This window comes from Trichoderma harzianum (genome assembly GCF_003025095.1).
Source record: "Trichoderma harzianum CBS 226.95 unplaced genomic scaffold M431scaffold_35, whole genome shotgun sequence".
Taxonomy (NCBI): Eukaryota; Fungi; Ascomycota; class Sordariomycetes; order Hypocreales; family Hypocreaceae; genus Trichoderma; species Trichoderma harzianum.
This window is the reverse complement of record NW_020209283.1, coordinates 84,905-102,252: the sequence shown is the minus strand read 5'-3', so window position 1 is coordinate 102,252 and position 17,348 is coordinate 84,905. Positions and strand designations below refer to the sequence as shown.

The 17,348-nt window shown below is 43.0% G+C and overlaps 4 protein-coding genes across 4 annotated transcripts; all 4 read right to left on the bottom strand.

Annotated features, from left to right (window-relative positions):
• Positions 1-2,813: 2,813 nt before the first annotated feature.
• Positions 2,814-3,949, bottom strand: M431DRAFT_101623 (hypothetical protein; the record flags this gene model as incomplete). Its single annotated transcript, XM_024911331.1, has 3 exons — positions 2,814-3,207; positions 3,258-3,525; positions 3,709-3,949. The coding sequence occupies 3 exons, from the start codon at positions 3,947-3,949 to the stop codon at positions 2,814-2,816; spliced, it is 903 nt and encodes a 300-aa protein (XP_024767416.1).
• A 1,357-nt stretch (positions 3,950-5,306) lies between these two features.
• On the bottom strand, positions 5,307-10,503 carry M431DRAFT_11520 (hypothetical protein; the record flags this gene model as incomplete). Its single annotated transcript, XM_024911925.1, has 13 exons — positions 5,307-5,532; positions 5,601-6,071; positions 6,153-6,768; positions 6,836-6,900; positions 6,965-7,015; positions 7,086-7,157; positions 7,233-7,356; positions 7,413-7,778; positions 7,844-8,006; positions 8,068-8,798; positions 8,861-9,094; positions 9,161-9,440; positions 9,529-10,503. The coding sequence occupies 13 exons, from the start codon at positions 10,501-10,503 to the stop codon at positions 5,307-5,309; spliced, it is 4,374 nt and encodes a 1,457-aa protein (XP_024767415.1).
• Positions 10,504-12,018: 1,515 nt separating this feature from the next.
• On the bottom strand, positions 12,019-13,901 carry M431DRAFT_21838 (hypothetical protein; the record flags this gene model as incomplete). The annotated part of the gene is made up of 5 exons (XM_024913541.1): positions 12,019-12,618; positions 12,681-13,116; positions 13,188-13,320; positions 13,383-13,496; positions 13,580-13,901. The coding sequence occupies 5 exons, from the start codon at positions 13,899-13,901 to the stop codon at positions 12,085-12,087; spliced, it is 1,539 nt and encodes a 512-aa protein (XP_024767414.1). The 3' UTR covers positions 12,019-12,084.
• Positions 13,902-16,087: 2,186 nt separating this feature from the next.
• Positions 16,088-16,959, bottom strand: M431DRAFT_514236 (hypothetical protein). Its single transcript, XM_024920182.1, has one exon. The coding sequence runs from the start codon at positions 16,924-16,926 to the stop codon at positions 16,279-16,281; it is 648 nt and encodes a 215-aa protein (XP_024767413.1). The 5' UTR covers positions 16,927-16,959; the 3' UTR covers positions 16,088-16,278.
• Between the last annotated feature and the right edge of the window lie 389 nt (positions 16,960-17,348).

Here is a 17,348-nt window from a genome sequence, read left to right as displayed (position 1 = left end):
GGTTAATATTAAAAAAACTATTTAAAAACTTTAGTAAAAATTAAAAAATACCTTAAACTAAGGTAATAAAAATATAGTTTTCTTTAACTTAAATAAAGTTAAACTTATATACTTTTATAAAACTAAAACCTAAATATATAATAAAAGTATAAACTTTAAAGGAAAAATTATAGCCCCCTAGGACTTAGTTTAATAATTAAAAATATACTTAAACTTATAGCTTTTCTTTAAAAAATACTTTAAAATTATAAAGGAAAAGGCCCTTAAAATAGTTATTTTCCTAAGATTTTTAAATAAAATATAAAATTTTTTTTTATTAAATATAATAATTATAATAGCTAAAGTTTATATTACCCCTATAGCTTTATATAAAATAAAGGCTTTTTAACTTAGTAAAAGTAAATAAAGTATAATAAACTTAAATAAATAAGTAAAAACAGGCTTAATAAAACTAATTATAATTTTAAAACCTTTATTTAAAATAGTAACTAAAGTAATTATCTTTATATAAAAGATAATTAACTTTTTTATTATATATAAAAAATTAAAAGTCCCTTTAGTAATAGTATAGGTAATATAAATTAAACTTTATATAATAGCTTACTTTATAAATTTAAATAAAAACTACTTAATTAATAAATATATTAATAAAAAACTCTTTTTTAAAATTTCTTTTACTTAATTATAATATATTATAGCTTTAATTAAAAAAAAATTTAACTTTTTTTATTTATTAAAAATAATAAAATAATTTAAGTAAGCTTAAATTTTAAAGATTTACTAAAGTTAAAGGTAGTAAAAAAATACTTAAAATTACTTAATAGTTTTTTTAAGTTTACTTTTTTTACTTACTTAAATAAATTATAAAATAAATAAAGTAATATTAGCTAAAGAGTTATTATATATTATAATTATAAAAAAACTATAATATATAGCCTTTTTATTAATATAAAGGTTTATAATACTAAAGTAGTAAATACTTTTAAAATTATAAAATTAATTAAAATATATACTTTTATAAACTTAAATATTTAAAAAAATTTTTTTTTTTTAAATAATTTAGTAATAGTAAATAAAATACTAAAGTTAACTTTTACTTTATCTTAAGGAGCTTATATAAAGCTATATTAAATTACTTAGAGATTACTTTTATAAGTAATTATAAAAGTAATTTAAGTCTTAGGTTATAAAAATATATTAAAAAATAAAAAAGCTAATTAATTAATAAAAAAAAGTTTAAAACTTTTTTATTACTTAAGAAATTACTTTATTATTACTTTTATTAAAAAATAAATAAAAAAAAAATATAAAATAATATAAAATAATAATTAAAATAATAATTAAAATAATAATTACTTAAAGTTATATAAAATTAATAAATAAAACCTTTATAAAGCTTTTTTTATATTTTTAAAGTTATATTTTTTATACTTAATTTTATATAAGTTATTAATTAAAAAATTTAAATATAAAGATTTTATAAAATATTATAAAAAATTTAAATATAATACTAAACTTATTTATAAATATAATAAATTAAAAATATAAAAGTATTTTATAAAGTATTAAATAATAACCTTTTTCCTTTTTAATATATTAAAAAAAAAATATACTTTAAAACTACTTATATTTAATACTTCTTTAATAATAAAAAGTATAAAGACTTTTAAAAGCTAGTAAAGGAGATAAGCTTATATAACCCCCCCCTTATAAAAATAAATATATAAAATAAATTAATATTTCCCTATTTCCTTTATTATATTAAAATGTAGCAAATACTTAATTTAAACTTAGCAGCTCCTACCGTCCTAGTGCTTAGATAAGGACTTATGTAACTAGATTACTTAGTGGACGTTAATAATAAAATAAATAAAATAAATAAATAAACAAACTATAACCATGATCAGAAGTACTCCGTATTTACCCATTCAACCCCAAAGCCCACGTAGCAGGACAATTGAACAAAGCGGTAACGAACACACGTATAAACCCAGGGCTGCATCTATCAATTATCTCAAAAGCAATGGGTGTAGACGGCGTTGAAGGATTGATGAGCTCTACATGGGCGACCCAACCTTTCCCTAACTCTATGAACAACAAACTTATTGTAAAGCAAATCTGCGATAGGTGTCTTTCAATAGACAACATGAAAGTCAATTATCTTCGGCGGTAAATAAATGTTTCAAAAGTAAGATGCCATACACGGGGAATCGCCCCAGTCTTGAGACATGTTCGAATACCCATCACAAAGCGTTAGACTTTTGGAGCTGTCCAACTCCGCCTGCTCCAACCAGTTTACAAACGTGGGTCCGTGCTCCAAACTCAGTGAACGAGCCTCCAAGAACTTCTCCGCGTTTTCTGAGCTGACCAAAAGGGCATTGCTCAAGGTCTCAGCTTCTTCTGTTGTTTTACTCCCAGTTTGATGAGAGTGCTCGGATGGCGATCGTACTACTGGAATTGGCAAAGTTGAAGGTGAGTGCAATGCGACCAGTTTCTGCTGATGAGTTTGCGGAACAAGGCTTGGGACGTCCTGTCCACCGTTTCCTCTATCTGTAGATGATTCAATGCCGGGGGGAGGCTCTTCGAAAAGAAAATTTGATGAGACTGATAGGGGTTTCCGAGCCAATGAAGCGGTGTAAGACTCTCCGCTGAGACGAGTACTGTCGTCTGGCGAATCACGATTTAGGTCATTGGAGGTTTCGACGTCAAACTCGAATAATCGGTCTCGAATGGCTTCGAAGTTGCTTGGGATATTGGACACCATGACCTTCAAAATTTAGTCAGACGGATCAAACGCAAATGCGTACCTTGACTTATCTCACCATGAACGTAATCTTCGCTCGCCGAGCATGAAAGCTAGTTTTAGCAAGGAAATTCAGTATTTTCCTGCTTTTAGATATATCTTTGAAGATCATCTCTGCTTGGTATGTGGCTCTGGACATTAGTATCGAGTACAAAAGGCATGACATCGAGCTGAATAGAATATGAATTGCAATCCAATTTGGCCCTGCAAGAAGGCCGTGCTTAAACATGTCCAAGCATAGTGCTACAATATTCTGAGCGGCGTCAATACATGCAATGGCACATGAGAAAGCGCTGCTCACAGAGCATACGGGTCCCAACGCATGTGATGAAACGTAGTGCAAGAATGGTCGGTAAAGACATAGTTGCGTGTGGGCATACGTCAGGTACAACATATAATGGGCTCTGTCGTTGTCGTTAGGAATTCCACATCAAACGCCAATCAAATCACTCACCTTTGTACTGGACTTCTTGAAATAGTTACTCCAAGCCGTAGAGGGAGGGGAAGTTTCTTCGCCCACTGCACCAACTCGGATTCTAACTCCCGTACTGCGCTGAATGCTACGGTTTGACTCGTAGGGTCAGAGATTTTGAAGCCGCTCGAGGCCTTTGATGGGTATAGTTGTCTTATGACCTTATCAAATATCCAATGCAAGGACTGATAGGCGCTGAAACCTGACACACGACTAATAAGGTCATTGAACTGGTCGAGCATTATCTTGTCTGGTGAATCAATGTCGTGATCTTGCACCGGCAGCAATTGCCCTATATCGTTTCCGTCGAGCAGATGTGGCAGGCCAATGCCAGCGGCTACATCGTTAATGAGAAACCTTAAAACCCAAAAAAGTCTTTTACCAATCTCTTGAGAAATTACATCCTGGCTCTTATCGAGAGATTAATGCAAACCCGTCCTCAAAGCGATAGACATTGATGTCGTGAGGTAAGTGTAGCATGTTGAAAGTCTGGTCGTGGATAAAAGAAAAAGATTCAAGATGACGATTGCCTGCAGGGAAATTAGACTTTTGCACTCAGCAATATCTTGCAGCTGCTTGCTTTTCGCATAGTATTGTGATCTGTTCAAGGCTTCAGTGTCGGTCAAGTCATTTGCGGAACTGGATGAAGTACGCCTCAGATAAAATCTCTCCATAGCCAGCGTCTTCAACTTGTTGCGAGAACAACGTCCCGTAAGCGAGAAGAGCGTAAAGAAGTGGTAAGAATTGCCTCTCCTTCGAACTATATTCACTTGGCTCTAAAGAGTAAACCAACTGGAATAAGTGGTCAAAAGAAGGCCGATGTACGAAGTTGAGTAAGATATGCGCATCAAGAGCTGCTTGGACAAGCTTTGTCGCTCGGTGAATTGGTGGTAGAGCAACTCCACACCTCGATCCCCTTTCGGTGATGAACAGGCCTGGTACTGAAAAAGCTGTAGGTAGGTTCCGAGGAGTATCATTTCTCGGCTAAGCCCCAATCTCTTCTTTGAGGCCACGAAGAAACGTTTTATCGGCAGAGCGGCTCTGAAACTCTATCTCTCTTTGCTCGACTAAATAAAAAGCTCTCGCGTGTTTTGCAACTGGATTTTCGCCCCCGGATAGCCCTTTTCTCTTTGAGCTTCTGCTACGCAGAGTGTCGGAGAACACATTGGTCAGCTGAGATGCTGAAAATGAGGGATTGACGAAATCCTGATGCTGCCATCTTCGTTTTGCGTCACTTGACATATACACTTACAAAAGATGAAAGATAACCATTGAGGTTAGTCCTTGCATTATACTGAGGCGTGACATGATGCTAATGCTTCTTTGAATCTATTCCCTTTGCTTTTTTTTTCATTCTTTTTTTTCATGTCGACAGCATTATCCATTGTATCTGTAGTCCAACGTGCCTTCTTTAATACCGATCTTTGTAGCCGCGTCGTATCTTAAGAAGCAAAAGGGTGAACATTCGAATACATTTTGACTGTGGTTGGCTGGACCGGATCCCTTGTGAGCTCAGGGCACGGCTGAGAGACAAGTGGGAGCACCAACGCGATATGCCACGGATTTTAGGAAGCAGCAGGTGGTAAATCCATGTAACGGTCATCGGCTTTCTAGTTCAGACAATCCAAATTTACAAAGAACGTTCTGCGAAAGAAAGTCACTGCCAAACATCTCGTGTGCCCCATCTTTGGTCTACGCGTCTATCGTAGGAAGTAGGCCCTTGCCATGGGCTTTGCAGGGCAGTAGTCATGGGTGGCACTGCGGGAATAAAGATGCATGCGAGTGCAAGAAGGTAGACGTGTTTGTGGGGAAGCTTTGGAGTGTCCAGGGAAATGAGGACCGAAAAAGTGGTTAGCTTTTGTCGGTTCGTATGGATTTAATCTGACGCAAAAGCCGCAAACTACGCCTGAAATTTGACATCACTTTTTTACTGAGAAATTTTTTATTCATTCATCAGTAAAGATATTAATAAACAGTTGTCTTAATTAGTGTAACAATAGAGACTGTTTATGCAATACGAACACATAGAATTTAAATGTTTTCACCGCCAGCAATATAAAGAGCTCTGAAGGCCGACCCAGATTTGCTCAGTAACGCATGTGCACTGTCACATTCTACTATTCTTCCCTCTCGTAAAACCGCAATACGGTCAAACCAATCAATGTGCGAATATCGGTGAATGATGGATATGACTGTTCTATCCTTGAACTCAGCCTCAACAATGTGCTGCATGAGTGCTTCTGTCTTCTCATCAACGCTAGATTCCATATCCTGGTTAACAAATTTGCACAATGCAGAGATAGCAGAACCTCGAATGGACCATACCTGCTCATTGCCTCGTCAAAGATGATGACCTTGCTGGGGATTAGCAAGGCCCTCGTCAGACATAATAGCTGCTGCTCTCCATGAGACCATTGGGATGACTTGAATTCTTCATGAAGGCTTCCATTCGAGCCCATCGCAAGCTTGTCCCAGAGTCTAGCGCTAACGCGTCGCAGCATCGCCTCAATTGATGCGTCTGAGGCTACGCCTCTGGGATCCAAGTTGAATCTGAGGGTTCCTGGCATAAAGAATGGTTCTTGAGGCACCACGTTGAGATGGCTGCGCAGGCTTTCCCCGTCCAATGTTGCCACATCGATATCATCTATCACCACCCGTCCGCTCCGAACATCCATCATCTGCATCATGGCCATAATCAACGAAGTTTTCCCACTGCCAGATGCCCCACACACTGCTATTTTTTCGCCGGCAGCAATATCGAGACTGACATCTTTCAGTACGTCTTCAGATCTCGGTCTAACAGTATTATATCAGATGATGTGCTCCCTACTTAAACTGTAACACTCTGGTCTAAAGACTAGGTTGTGAGATACTTACATGTGTGCCGCCGTGAGGCGCTGTACTTGTACTCTGCCGTTTTGAGGCCACGAATTCGAAGGCGCTGGCAACCTACCCAGGTCCGATGGAGCTTCGTTCACAAACTGCTGCACTCTTGCCACCGCCCCAATGGAAGTCTCCAGCTTTGTCCAAGACTGGATTGTTTGGATTAGCAGGCCATTGAATTGAAGTGTTATGACTAATGCAACTCCCAGAGCACCGGGTCCGAGACCGTTGGCGGTCAGAGACAGTGCAATCGCGACAAGGGTGACCGCTAAAGCCCCTGCCACGAGATCTACTACCAGCGTTAGCCATTGTTGCACACAGAAAAGCATATAAAATGGCCGCTGGGATCGGTTTAATATGGCTGCCAGGCGGTCGCTGAAGGGTATCTGCCAACCAAACGCCCGGATAGTTGCAATGCCGCTGATGGTGTCTGTGAAATGAGAGTACATCGGGGTTTTCGCCTCGATTTCCAACATTCGAAGCTGTCTAGACGTTCGCAAGTAGTAACGCTGAACGAGAAACAGAACTCCACCAAGGACGGGAACCACAGCTGCAAGGTATTTCCCCAAAACGCACAAGACAACGAACTGAACCAAACACCAAGAAAATCCTGGAATCAGGCATATCGTTAGTGAGTGACCGTACTAAATCGACTGGAAATAAGGAGTTGCTCATACCGGAAGTGAATTGCAGAGCTTGAGACGGCAAGGTCATGTCGATGAGGTTCATATCTTGGCTAAATCTATAGCGGCAAGGCGTAAGTCGGAGCTTATGCAATTCGGAGGCAGGGTGCTCGCAAATCGTACCTATTCGTTATGGACCCAAGGTCTGACTCGAGGAAGAAGTAAAATGGCGCACTAGAAAGTAGTTCACAGCGATATTAGCGAATGAATTACATAGAATATGATTGCGTGATTGCCATTTTACCTGACAACTGCGTGCAGCAGATCTGTGTGAAGTTTGATCGCAGTGTCCCTGACTATGTAAAGGAAAAAGGTCCTAGGACTCATAAGGTCAGATAACATGTGCGATACTAAACAATGAGGCCGAATGTTTACGTTAGGTACAACTAACCAGCATTCAAAGAAGACTCCTATTATAGCAAGAGCCACCAATAAGAAGTAGATTCCGAGGTATAGCCCGAGCTGTTGGTTGCCTTGTTCTGCACTCGCCGAAGTCCATCGGTCTACCCACAATGCTGTTGTTTATTAGCGGTTGGACTATCGCTGAAAGGCACTGACGGCATGGGCTTACTGGAATAAGAGTTGGAGATGGCGCCAACAAGAGTAGAGATTGCCCATAAGAACAAAGAGAGCTTGCCTGCCTTTTTGCCGTAGTACGAGTAAACGCTCCAGCTCCCTCTTTGTCTGCTGAATCCAGCTCTATCAGAGTCGCCAATCTGGCCCTGTCGCTGTGATGCCATAGAGTTGGAGCCTTGTGGTTGCACTTCATGACCAGCTGAACTCTCTTCTTTCGCCCGATCATAATTGGAATCGGTTGTATGTTCGTCCCATCTGAACATATCAGGTTTTCGTGCCCTGATATGTTCATAAGAACCAATATCCGAAATGGATCCTTCTTCAAGAAGAACTACGCTGTCCATATAAGGAAGTAAACTCGCTGCACGAATGTCAGTATAACGGATTGCGTTGCACGGTGACGAATCAGTACACAGACAAACTTACAACCATTGGTAGCGAGAATCACTGAGATGCCCGCTTTGCGAAAATGCCCATTTGTGTGGAAAAGGCTGGTCTGTATCGTCTTGGCTGCTTTTGGGTCTAAGCCACTAATGAAATCATCCAAGATGACAGTCGGGAGTTTTGAATAAACGGCCCGAGCGAGCGCCTAGGAAACTGGGTCAGGTACACGATATTTTAAAGTTGGAAGATTTTATGGCCCGGCATACCACTCGCTGACGTTGACCTCCGCTAAGCGACGAGCCATTTTCGCCTACAACGGTCATGATACCGCCAGATAAATTTTCCAGGTCTTCACGAAGCGCGCAACATTGAATAACGTAGCTGAACCACGTTTGATCAAATTCCAGCTCTCCAATGACATTGTTCTTGATGGTATCATTTGTCAACCACGGCCTTTGAGAGCAAAATGCCACCCGGGAGGTGATATGAGACTGCATTTCGCCGGAGACTACCGTAGTTTCTCCAATGATGCTGGCTAGAAGTGAAGTTTTCCCTGATCCTACAGGCCCAACAATGGCTGTGAAGCCAGTAGAAATACTGAAATTGAGGGTGTGTAGAACTATTTTCCCTTGATGATTCTTTGGGAGCCAAGAGATGTTTGCAGATTGGAATGTAACCAGGTGTGTAGAGCCGGAATGTTCAGCACGAAAACGCAAGGGCATAGAAGATGTATCTTCCTCGAGAGGGCTGTGGGATTCCAGGTGCCAGGAAGATGAGTTGACTATTAAAAACTTTTCAATGCGTGAGAAGCAAGATACGGCCTGTGTGAGCGATGGCAAGGCCTGGCAGAACATGAGCAGCGGCTCTGTCACTAGGTTAATGAGGGCAAGGGACGTGAAGGCCTGAGTGACTAGAAGCGATTGGTCGCCGCTGGCAAGAGCAATAAGAGCATAGATGGCTAGTGTAACGAAAGGTGCCAGCGATCCAGGAACATTTCCTGCAGTTCACAGTGGTTAGTGGTCGAGCCGTAGTCGTTTTAGCCCTGCTGGGGTAACTGACCGATAATGATGGCCCAGACACGCAGTATCCGAAACTTTCCTGACACGTCAATTTCGACAGCTCGCAACTTCTCAATTGCTTGACTCCAGTGATTCATGAGGCCAAGCATTTTGGCTGACTTTATATTGCTCAGCATGCTGGACGTTGCGCCTATCCTCTTCTCAACGCAGTCCACCCAGCGTTTCTGGGCTGGTCCAAAGTGTTTGGCAACGAGCGACGTTCCAGCTAGGCTTACTGACGTAAGGTTAATACATATTGGTGCAGAAATGCTTTTGATAATAGCCAAAAGTGTTCACTTACTCACGCAAATCACAATTGGTGCGATTGAGGCGTAGAGAACCTGGCGGGTAAGAAGCCAAACACCGATGGCGACCTCCGGAATTGCTGCCCACGTTTCGTGAAAGAATCTCAGTGACTCCACGATTCTCTCTACATCAGTGCCCATTAAAGTAAGCGCGGCTGAATCTTCCACATCTCGAGATTGAAGTGACACTGTTTGGCGGTATATCTTTGTTGTCAGACCGGCTCGTACCTTGGCGAGCATACGATAGGTTTGACGCCAGTATACTGCCCTTGATATCTAGGAACATAAAACCGTTAGTGGTCATATCTATCACAGTTTGTTGAGACAAAAAGTCTAAAACTGCAGGTACTGGAAGCTGACTTACCGCAATGCCCAAATAAACCAATGCGAATGCTCCCACTAAGGCCTGCCCGAATCGCTCATGGTCGTCCTCGTTTGCTGTACCACTCAAATGAGATACTGCGGCTTGAATAAGAAAAGGTTGGCAAAATGTGAAAGCGGACAGCATCAACCGTGGTACGATCGCAGAAAGGAATGACCAACTATTCGCTCTAAAGGTCGCTCGTACGAGGCGGAATCCAATGCGGCCTCCCTGAGTGTGACGCCAGGCAGCCTCCAGTTCAGCCCAGGTTGCCGACTCCTTCATATCTTTGTCAATATCAGGTAAGTCATCGACAAGAAACAAATTACTATATCCTTTTTGAAACACGGGAAGCAGCCAAACAAAGAAGCTGCGGCTCCAAAAGCTGGTCATTTGCTCAGATGTAAGCCCATTCTTGAATGCGGGCCGCAAGTACTTTGTTTTCCCAAAGCATTCAATGGTGGCAACACTAGCAGTAAGGATAAGCAAAACGGTCCATATGACCTGCTGTATCAAATAATCTGAAGGAAATAACCAGAGTGTGCGCAGCCGCGGGATACCGAGAATGGTGGATGCTGAGTAGTACAACACTAACACGTCTGACGGTTTAACAGATCGCTGATCGACAAGAAACGAAAGAGCCAATGCCCCAACGTTGGACGAAACCGACAGCACCTCCGTAGCAATGGCCATTCGAGTGTGTAGAATGCTTGATTGGACACGCAGTGCGAGAGCAACCAGATAGAAAATGATGAGAATTACCAAGGCGGCCGATTTATACGCTGCAAGCCGATACGAAGCAGTCACAATCGGCATCCTCCACAGTTTGCGGAACTGAAGGGGGAGTACCAGAACCATGACTGCAGCAGGCAGAGCCATGAAGACTGCATCCTCAAATAGCAGCGTGAAGTCAAAGGGTCGGCACGCGACATTGACTCTTGGGCCGAAGCTGTCATCGCTGCCAGTAGGGCATTGCATCGTTGCAATTGCTGTCTCGCCTTGCGTGCGCGCTCTAGTTTTAGGCGTTTTGATCACTGAGATTGTTTCGGAACAAAGGCGATCCGACTCATCCAGAACCACTCTCCTAGGATGACAATCACAATGTACGTCGAACTAATGGCAAGAGGATGTAGTAAAAGGGTACCATAGCAGAGAAGAAACGATATTTTAGCAGACCGGACATGCACGAAGGTTGCTGCTCACTGTTGCGTGTTGGCCAACTCTATGTGTCGACAAGAACCAGAGTGTCGAGAAGAGTACCGTATTACCTCACAACGTTCGTTGGTAGGTCTCTTTGATTTTCTCGCTTAATTTATATACATATAGTTAGCCAATTGCTCTAAGGAATGTTGCGAGGTAATACGGTATCTGAGGGGATGCCCTGCATACCGTGCGTAGAGCCTCGGGGCCTTACGAATCGGACCATGACCACGCTTAAAGGACACCACTTGGCACCCATGGCTAACTACGGCAAGTGCAGAAGCCCGAGCCCGTGCCAGGCTGGACGACGAATGAGATTGTAGGTTGAAAAGGATTCATTGCTCACTTTCTAATCGAATGGTGTCATCAGCCAACAGCTTGATATAACATTCAGGGGGGTCACTCAAAGGCTGTGGGGGTGGGATTTGGGTGGAGAGAGGGGTGTGAATCTACAGCGCGCAGGACCAGGCACTGAGGCGTTGGATGTTGCGGGCCGCACCAACACCAGAGCAAGAAGGATCAATGACACCGGACACACTAATAACAAAGACGGTCTTTTCTCAAAGAGGCTCTGATAAGCCACACGAGGACTATGAAGCATCGCGGCGGTGGGTGACTTGGAGCCATCTGCAGGCCCAAGTGCTGGCGCAACTGCATTATATGAAGTCCTTGATAATTTCTCTTCATCTTTCCCCTTCCATTTATCGTATCTATTAAGAGCTTAGTATCTCAGCATATGCTCTGTTTTGTCCGCTATGCGGTCTGAAACTGGAACCAAAGACGAGGAGTATTTGCCGCTTTCAACGAAATAGCCTTCTTAGGACAATGACATCCAAGACAATCTAGATAACTCAGATCAGCCAGACCATCATCTTCTAGCCGATGATATGTCAGCTTCTGGTCAAGGAAGATGAATGCGAGGTCGAGGATTCGCCGTATCCTGAAGTACGAGCCGTTGCACGAAATTTCGATGAGGAGCAGTTGCTATACAACACTTTAAGGGCTTGGACAATAGGCTTGAGCCTTTGTATTATTGGAGCTGCTTAAAATACTCTCTTCTCTTTGCGGTCCCCTAGAATTGACCTTGGATCACTCATAATGCTGTTCCTCGGTTGGTTTTTGGGTCGGACTTGGGAGACGTGTATGCCTGATAAACGCATACAGCTCTGGCCTTCAGGTCCTAAATTGGATCTTAATCCTAGGCCATTCAACATCAAAGAGCATTCAGTCATCATGATCATAGCTAGTGTTGCTCTCTCAGTAGCAAACGCGACGGATGTGATCTTAGCACAGCTGGTATTCTATAAGCAAGATTTCCTATATATATCATAAAGCCGTCAAGATCTGCGCTTGTCATGACTACGGGCCGCTTGAATCCACGCCGTCTCCATCTTCGTTATCCACCGCACGTGGCATTTTACCCACCGCCGGCGCTGTTGAAACTGCCAGTAATGCTAAAGCAAAGCAGCCACAGGATATCAAATATGGCATCCCAACCCACAGCCCACCTAGACGGAGCCCCCAGCCAAACGCCCCCGCAAACAATGGCCCACCAGTGAGCATACCACCATATAGCAGCACCGAGATTGTCGTATAAAGTGCTGCGAGATGCCTTTTTTCGACCATGCTTGTTACTATGCTTCGCGCAGGGACGCTGAATGCCAGTCCCATACTATACACTACTTGGCCAAGGACAAGAATAGTCCAAGATCCCGCAGTGAAGATGATACTTGTCCCAAGAACTAGGAAAAACCCGCTGATCTGGGCAATGCGCTTGTCTTTGGCGATTTCGTGCAGCTTGAGACGCCATAACAAGACAGTAGATAGAGCAGGAATGCCGACCGCATGCACAACTAAGTTAATCCCCGCCCCAAGGGACACGAGATACGAAGCCTAATATCTCCGTGGTTAGGTTAATGTGTGCCATCCACAGACACTGCTGATGATATACGTACCTTGCCCAAAGACCAATTTAAGCGCTTTGATGCGTATTGCAAAAGAAGAGTCCCGCTTGCCTGCTGCCCGATGCTCCATGGGAAGAAGCATACAATCACGACAACAAGTCGCGAGTTTTGCTTGACCCATTTCATCATCGCGGCGGAGCCTGCTACCAAATTCGTCCGCCGAATTTGAAAGCCATGTTTGGTGCCTGTGGGTGATATTTGATCGCCATGGTGGTTGTCAATAACATTAGTACTGCTAGAGTCTCGTTCTGCCAACGGCAGTGTCTCTGGGAGAAAGATCAGCGCTCCAAGGAAAGCCAGAGCAGTCGCCACGGAGGAGATCATCATAGGAATCCAAGGGTCGATGGATACCAATGTGCCTCCCACGGGGACAAAGATAAATTGAGCAATCATAATGGCCGATTGAAGCTGCGAGAAGGCTGTCGTTCTGTTCGTCGGAAGAAGGAATGGTCAGTTTTGCCGTGAACCTGGAGAGCTAGAATTGAATTCTACCATTACCTTTGATCGCTTGGGCAAACATCGGCAACCATGACATGCGAGATAGATGACAGAGATGCAGCGCCAGCTCCTATGATTTGCCACAAGCCGCCGAACCAAACCGCTCGAATGGGGAAAACGTTGGAAAACCACACTAATAAACCTCAGTACAATGAAACAATATGCTGTGCGTGTGAGAGGTAGACAATTACTTACAGACCATTCGCATCCACAGGTCATTCATACCTATGCCTACAATGGTGAGAAGAAAGACCCTTTTGCGCCCGATGCGATCTGCCAAAGCTCCATATGGAACTGCAAGAATAATGGCTGGCAGCTCGGTCAGCGTATCGCTCGCTAGCCTTTGGACTCTTCCTCTCATTTAATCAATCTTTTTGGACCACCAAACGTACCTGGCAGCATCTCAAACACATCTTTCCAACCGTTAATGAAAGCGACTTCGCTCTGCACAGCATCCACATTGCATCGATCGTTGTCCATGTATAGAGATTCTCCTTCTTGGTAGTGACTTTTACAGACAATATCCTGCAATATGGCCAGTTGGGCTGCAAAACTAACATAGCTTCCAATATTCAGAACAATTTGTATTGCAGCCACAACGAGGATTGTGCGGCGTGAATTTGGGATGATCGAGAGCGAGGTTTGCAGCGCTGAATCATGGCCATCTTGGGAAGGCAGCAAGCGTGTAGACTCGCTTGCCTCTCTTTCTTCCATTGTTGAGGTGACTGAGGGCATCTGGCTGCTGACCTGCTAGCCGCACTCTAATGTCCCGCAGAAAACAGGGTGGATGAAGAATTTACGGAGCAGAAATGCACTGACATGACACTACGGGATGAGAGCAGCAGGTTCACAGGTGCTGACGGCGGGTCGCTGTTGGGGATTCCAGCGGTTGGTTGGCTGCAGTATAACCAGACCAGACTTGACCAGTCGGAGGACATGGCGGACATTGATTGCCTTTCACCCATCATCCATTCCATCCATTCATGTGGCGTTAGATAGTTGGCTCCTATTTAACATGCATTAAACATTGCAAACTAAAAAGCTGACCCTTTGACGACCAATTCCTTTTTCCATCCTGTTGTGGGGTTAAGTAGGGTGGCATTGTATATACATTACTTTGCAGTCCATCGACGGCAATCACCCTCCATCAAACGGCGTTACTTATTACGTCAAATTTTGCAAGCCAGACATCCATGTTTCTAACTGCTTCAATGTCACCACCGCCCAGACGTTCGGCATTCTCGGCAACAGCGTCGGAAAACACACTGTGAGAACCCTAATACAACCTGATATGGTTAGGTAAAGATTACATTTCGGCAGAATATCATATACAAAGGCACTGGTCGTGATCGTAGCGTTGTGGTTGGTGGACCGTCATCTGCGAGGTGATATGCACCATACAATCAACAATCTTACCTGAGTGTGAGTGTAGCATGCATATACCTTACTTAGAAACCGCATGGCACAATGCGTAACACGTTGTGCTATACGTGGCCGGCTGATCGTGAAAGAAGTAGCTGGTCGTGTTTAGACGTACAGTTGGATGCATACACAAAGATCCTGGGGAACCTTTGTGTGCAAACCGTCTGTTGGGTGAGTTGTAATCCTCTCATCCTTTACTTAGGGGTTGTGCGATTGACATGAATCTGGCAACATTTAAACATTAGGTCTAGCATTCAATAGCACGATAAAGTGCATATGACTTAATTATTTCTAAATTTAACATCATGGTCTCAAACTTTAGCGGAGCTAAAATCGCTTTCTTAAGCAGGCAGGAGTACCGTGTTCACTCTCTACAGTTTGCGATACGGTTTGTGATTATGTTTAGGCATCCTGTCCGATATGTGAAATCATGGAAAATAAGTCACAGAACCGTATGGACTGATAAGGGGACAGGTCGCATAAGGAAGCTGAAGGAGCAAAGTGTAAGATGACCCTTGCCATGCATAACATCAGCCCGCTGTGCCATCTTTGTCTTTGAGAGTTTGTATGGGTATTCGAGTGAGCGACCAGTTGTAGTTTGATAAGCGGAATTAGAGACATCACTGCAGAGTGCGTAATGGTCCTAATATGGCACACTGTGCCAACAGCAGAACTTTTGCATTAACATGACTAGAGCCAACAGCAAAGATTTCACATCAAGGAGATTGCAGCCAACAGCAGGGCTCGGACAAGAGACACGTAATGGCACGTAGTCTTTAGATGGGGAGCGGTCCTATCAAGAAATTACACTAGTTCGCTCACACCCACTGCAGATGAATAGCATACTCGTATTCAGATGCAGGGGCGGCGGAAGACTCTTTAGTGCTCCCGGTCGGTCACCGCCAGCCGCATCCCCCACGAACCACGTCAAAGGACATCTAGTGCGGGACATTGTATTGCGCAATCAAAATACAGTTGCAAGCAATGTTAATTATTAAACATTGCGGGTGTTTCGTGCATAATGACCAGTCCATAAGCTATTTCGTGAGACAAGCAATTCCTTATGCTATCAAGGCACGATAGCGGGGATGCCGGGCTACTTACACAGGTCCACCTGGCCACGGTACAGGTTTTGTTCACTAATAGACAAGATTCGACGCAGACTCGTCTATTCCAGAGGAGATATTTTGCAACACGAGGCAGAGGCTGCCGACCCAAACTTATGCCTGACTAAAACAACAGCTGTTCTCAATAGCGTGTGGGGCACTCAACTTGAGAACCGTTTGGACAGAGACCTCACGGAATAAAGTGTTGACAAGATAGTGAAGTCGCAAAGTCTTGAGAATGTAATGAGTGTGGGTATTCTACAGCGAACTAAGCAGTCTACGATTAGGCTATTTACGATATGTATCATAATACATTCTGATATTAGAAATAATATACAATGGCCTAAATTCACAGCCCATTTCCTTTGATGAGCATAGTAGTGAGTATATTCCAACTAGTAGTAACGTCATACAACTACACCTGTAAATGACATCAAAGTTTGTTATATTACATGAAAACATACAATCAGTGTATTTGACATATTATTGATTTGTTGTTCATGTCCATCCGAGCGTTCAAAAACACAAATACCATATGACAGGACAGACTATACTATGCATTCTTAGGTAGATAATAAAACAATCTCGCCATCAGGCTTTTCCTGAATGCGAAATGAATTCCACCCCGCCTGCGGAAGATTGAGATTCATATCCTGCGATAGATATTGCATGAACGCGCTATGCGTAACTATCACAATAGCCCTTTGACTCGACGAACTAGATTGATCCGACTGTACAGACTTGGCAATATTCCATAACTTCTTACGAAAGGTCTTGGCCCGAAGAATGACAGCCTTCTCATCCGCCGCATACATGCCGGTTTTGACAAACCAATCCTTATCCAACGTGGTAAGATCAACGTTTGGGAATAGCTTCTCCAAAGTATCGCGATCAGAGCCCGTGTCGCATGGTAGATCGCTTGTTTCCTGCAAGTCTCGATCTACTAGTAATCTAGCGGTTCCGTTTTGGCCATCTTCACCAACGCTATCTAAGGCGAGAACCTGTGAGAATCCCTTAAGGGTAGTTTGTAGAGCCCGTTTGAGGGGCGAAGTCAGGACGACGGAGATTGAGCGAGGTTCCGGAAATGTCTTCGCCAAGTGTGATGCCTGGTCAAAGCCCTTCAAGGTCAATGGTGGGTCTCGTTGCGAGAAATCCATGATTACATTATGTTCCGCTTCAGCGTGGCGAACAACAAAAATAAGCGGTTCCATTTCGTCTTGACTTCAACTTGTGTCAAGAAAAAGATCAATGGGAAAATATAAAATGGGAAAAGAGAAACAACCAAAGTGAAAAGATAAAAGGGCTTTAATATGCCATTTCGAAGCACTACTGGTCTGTGGTGTGTTCCTGATGTCAGGTTTCGACAACTATGACGACAACCGCATGATAAAACTTAACATAAAGTCGCTATCAAAGAGTGATTTAGGCGTGCAAAAATAACTTTAAAACTAACTAATCCAATCCCGACGTAATTTTAGCGACAAGCTAAGCTAAGGCTAGAGACACCCCGAATTATGCTCCTGCTTCGGGTAATGGTCCTTCCAAATACATAAGTGTGTCTTTAACTTGGACCATAAGAGCGGATGATACCTACATGCTGATAGTCATTTGAAGAACACATTCGTATAAAAAC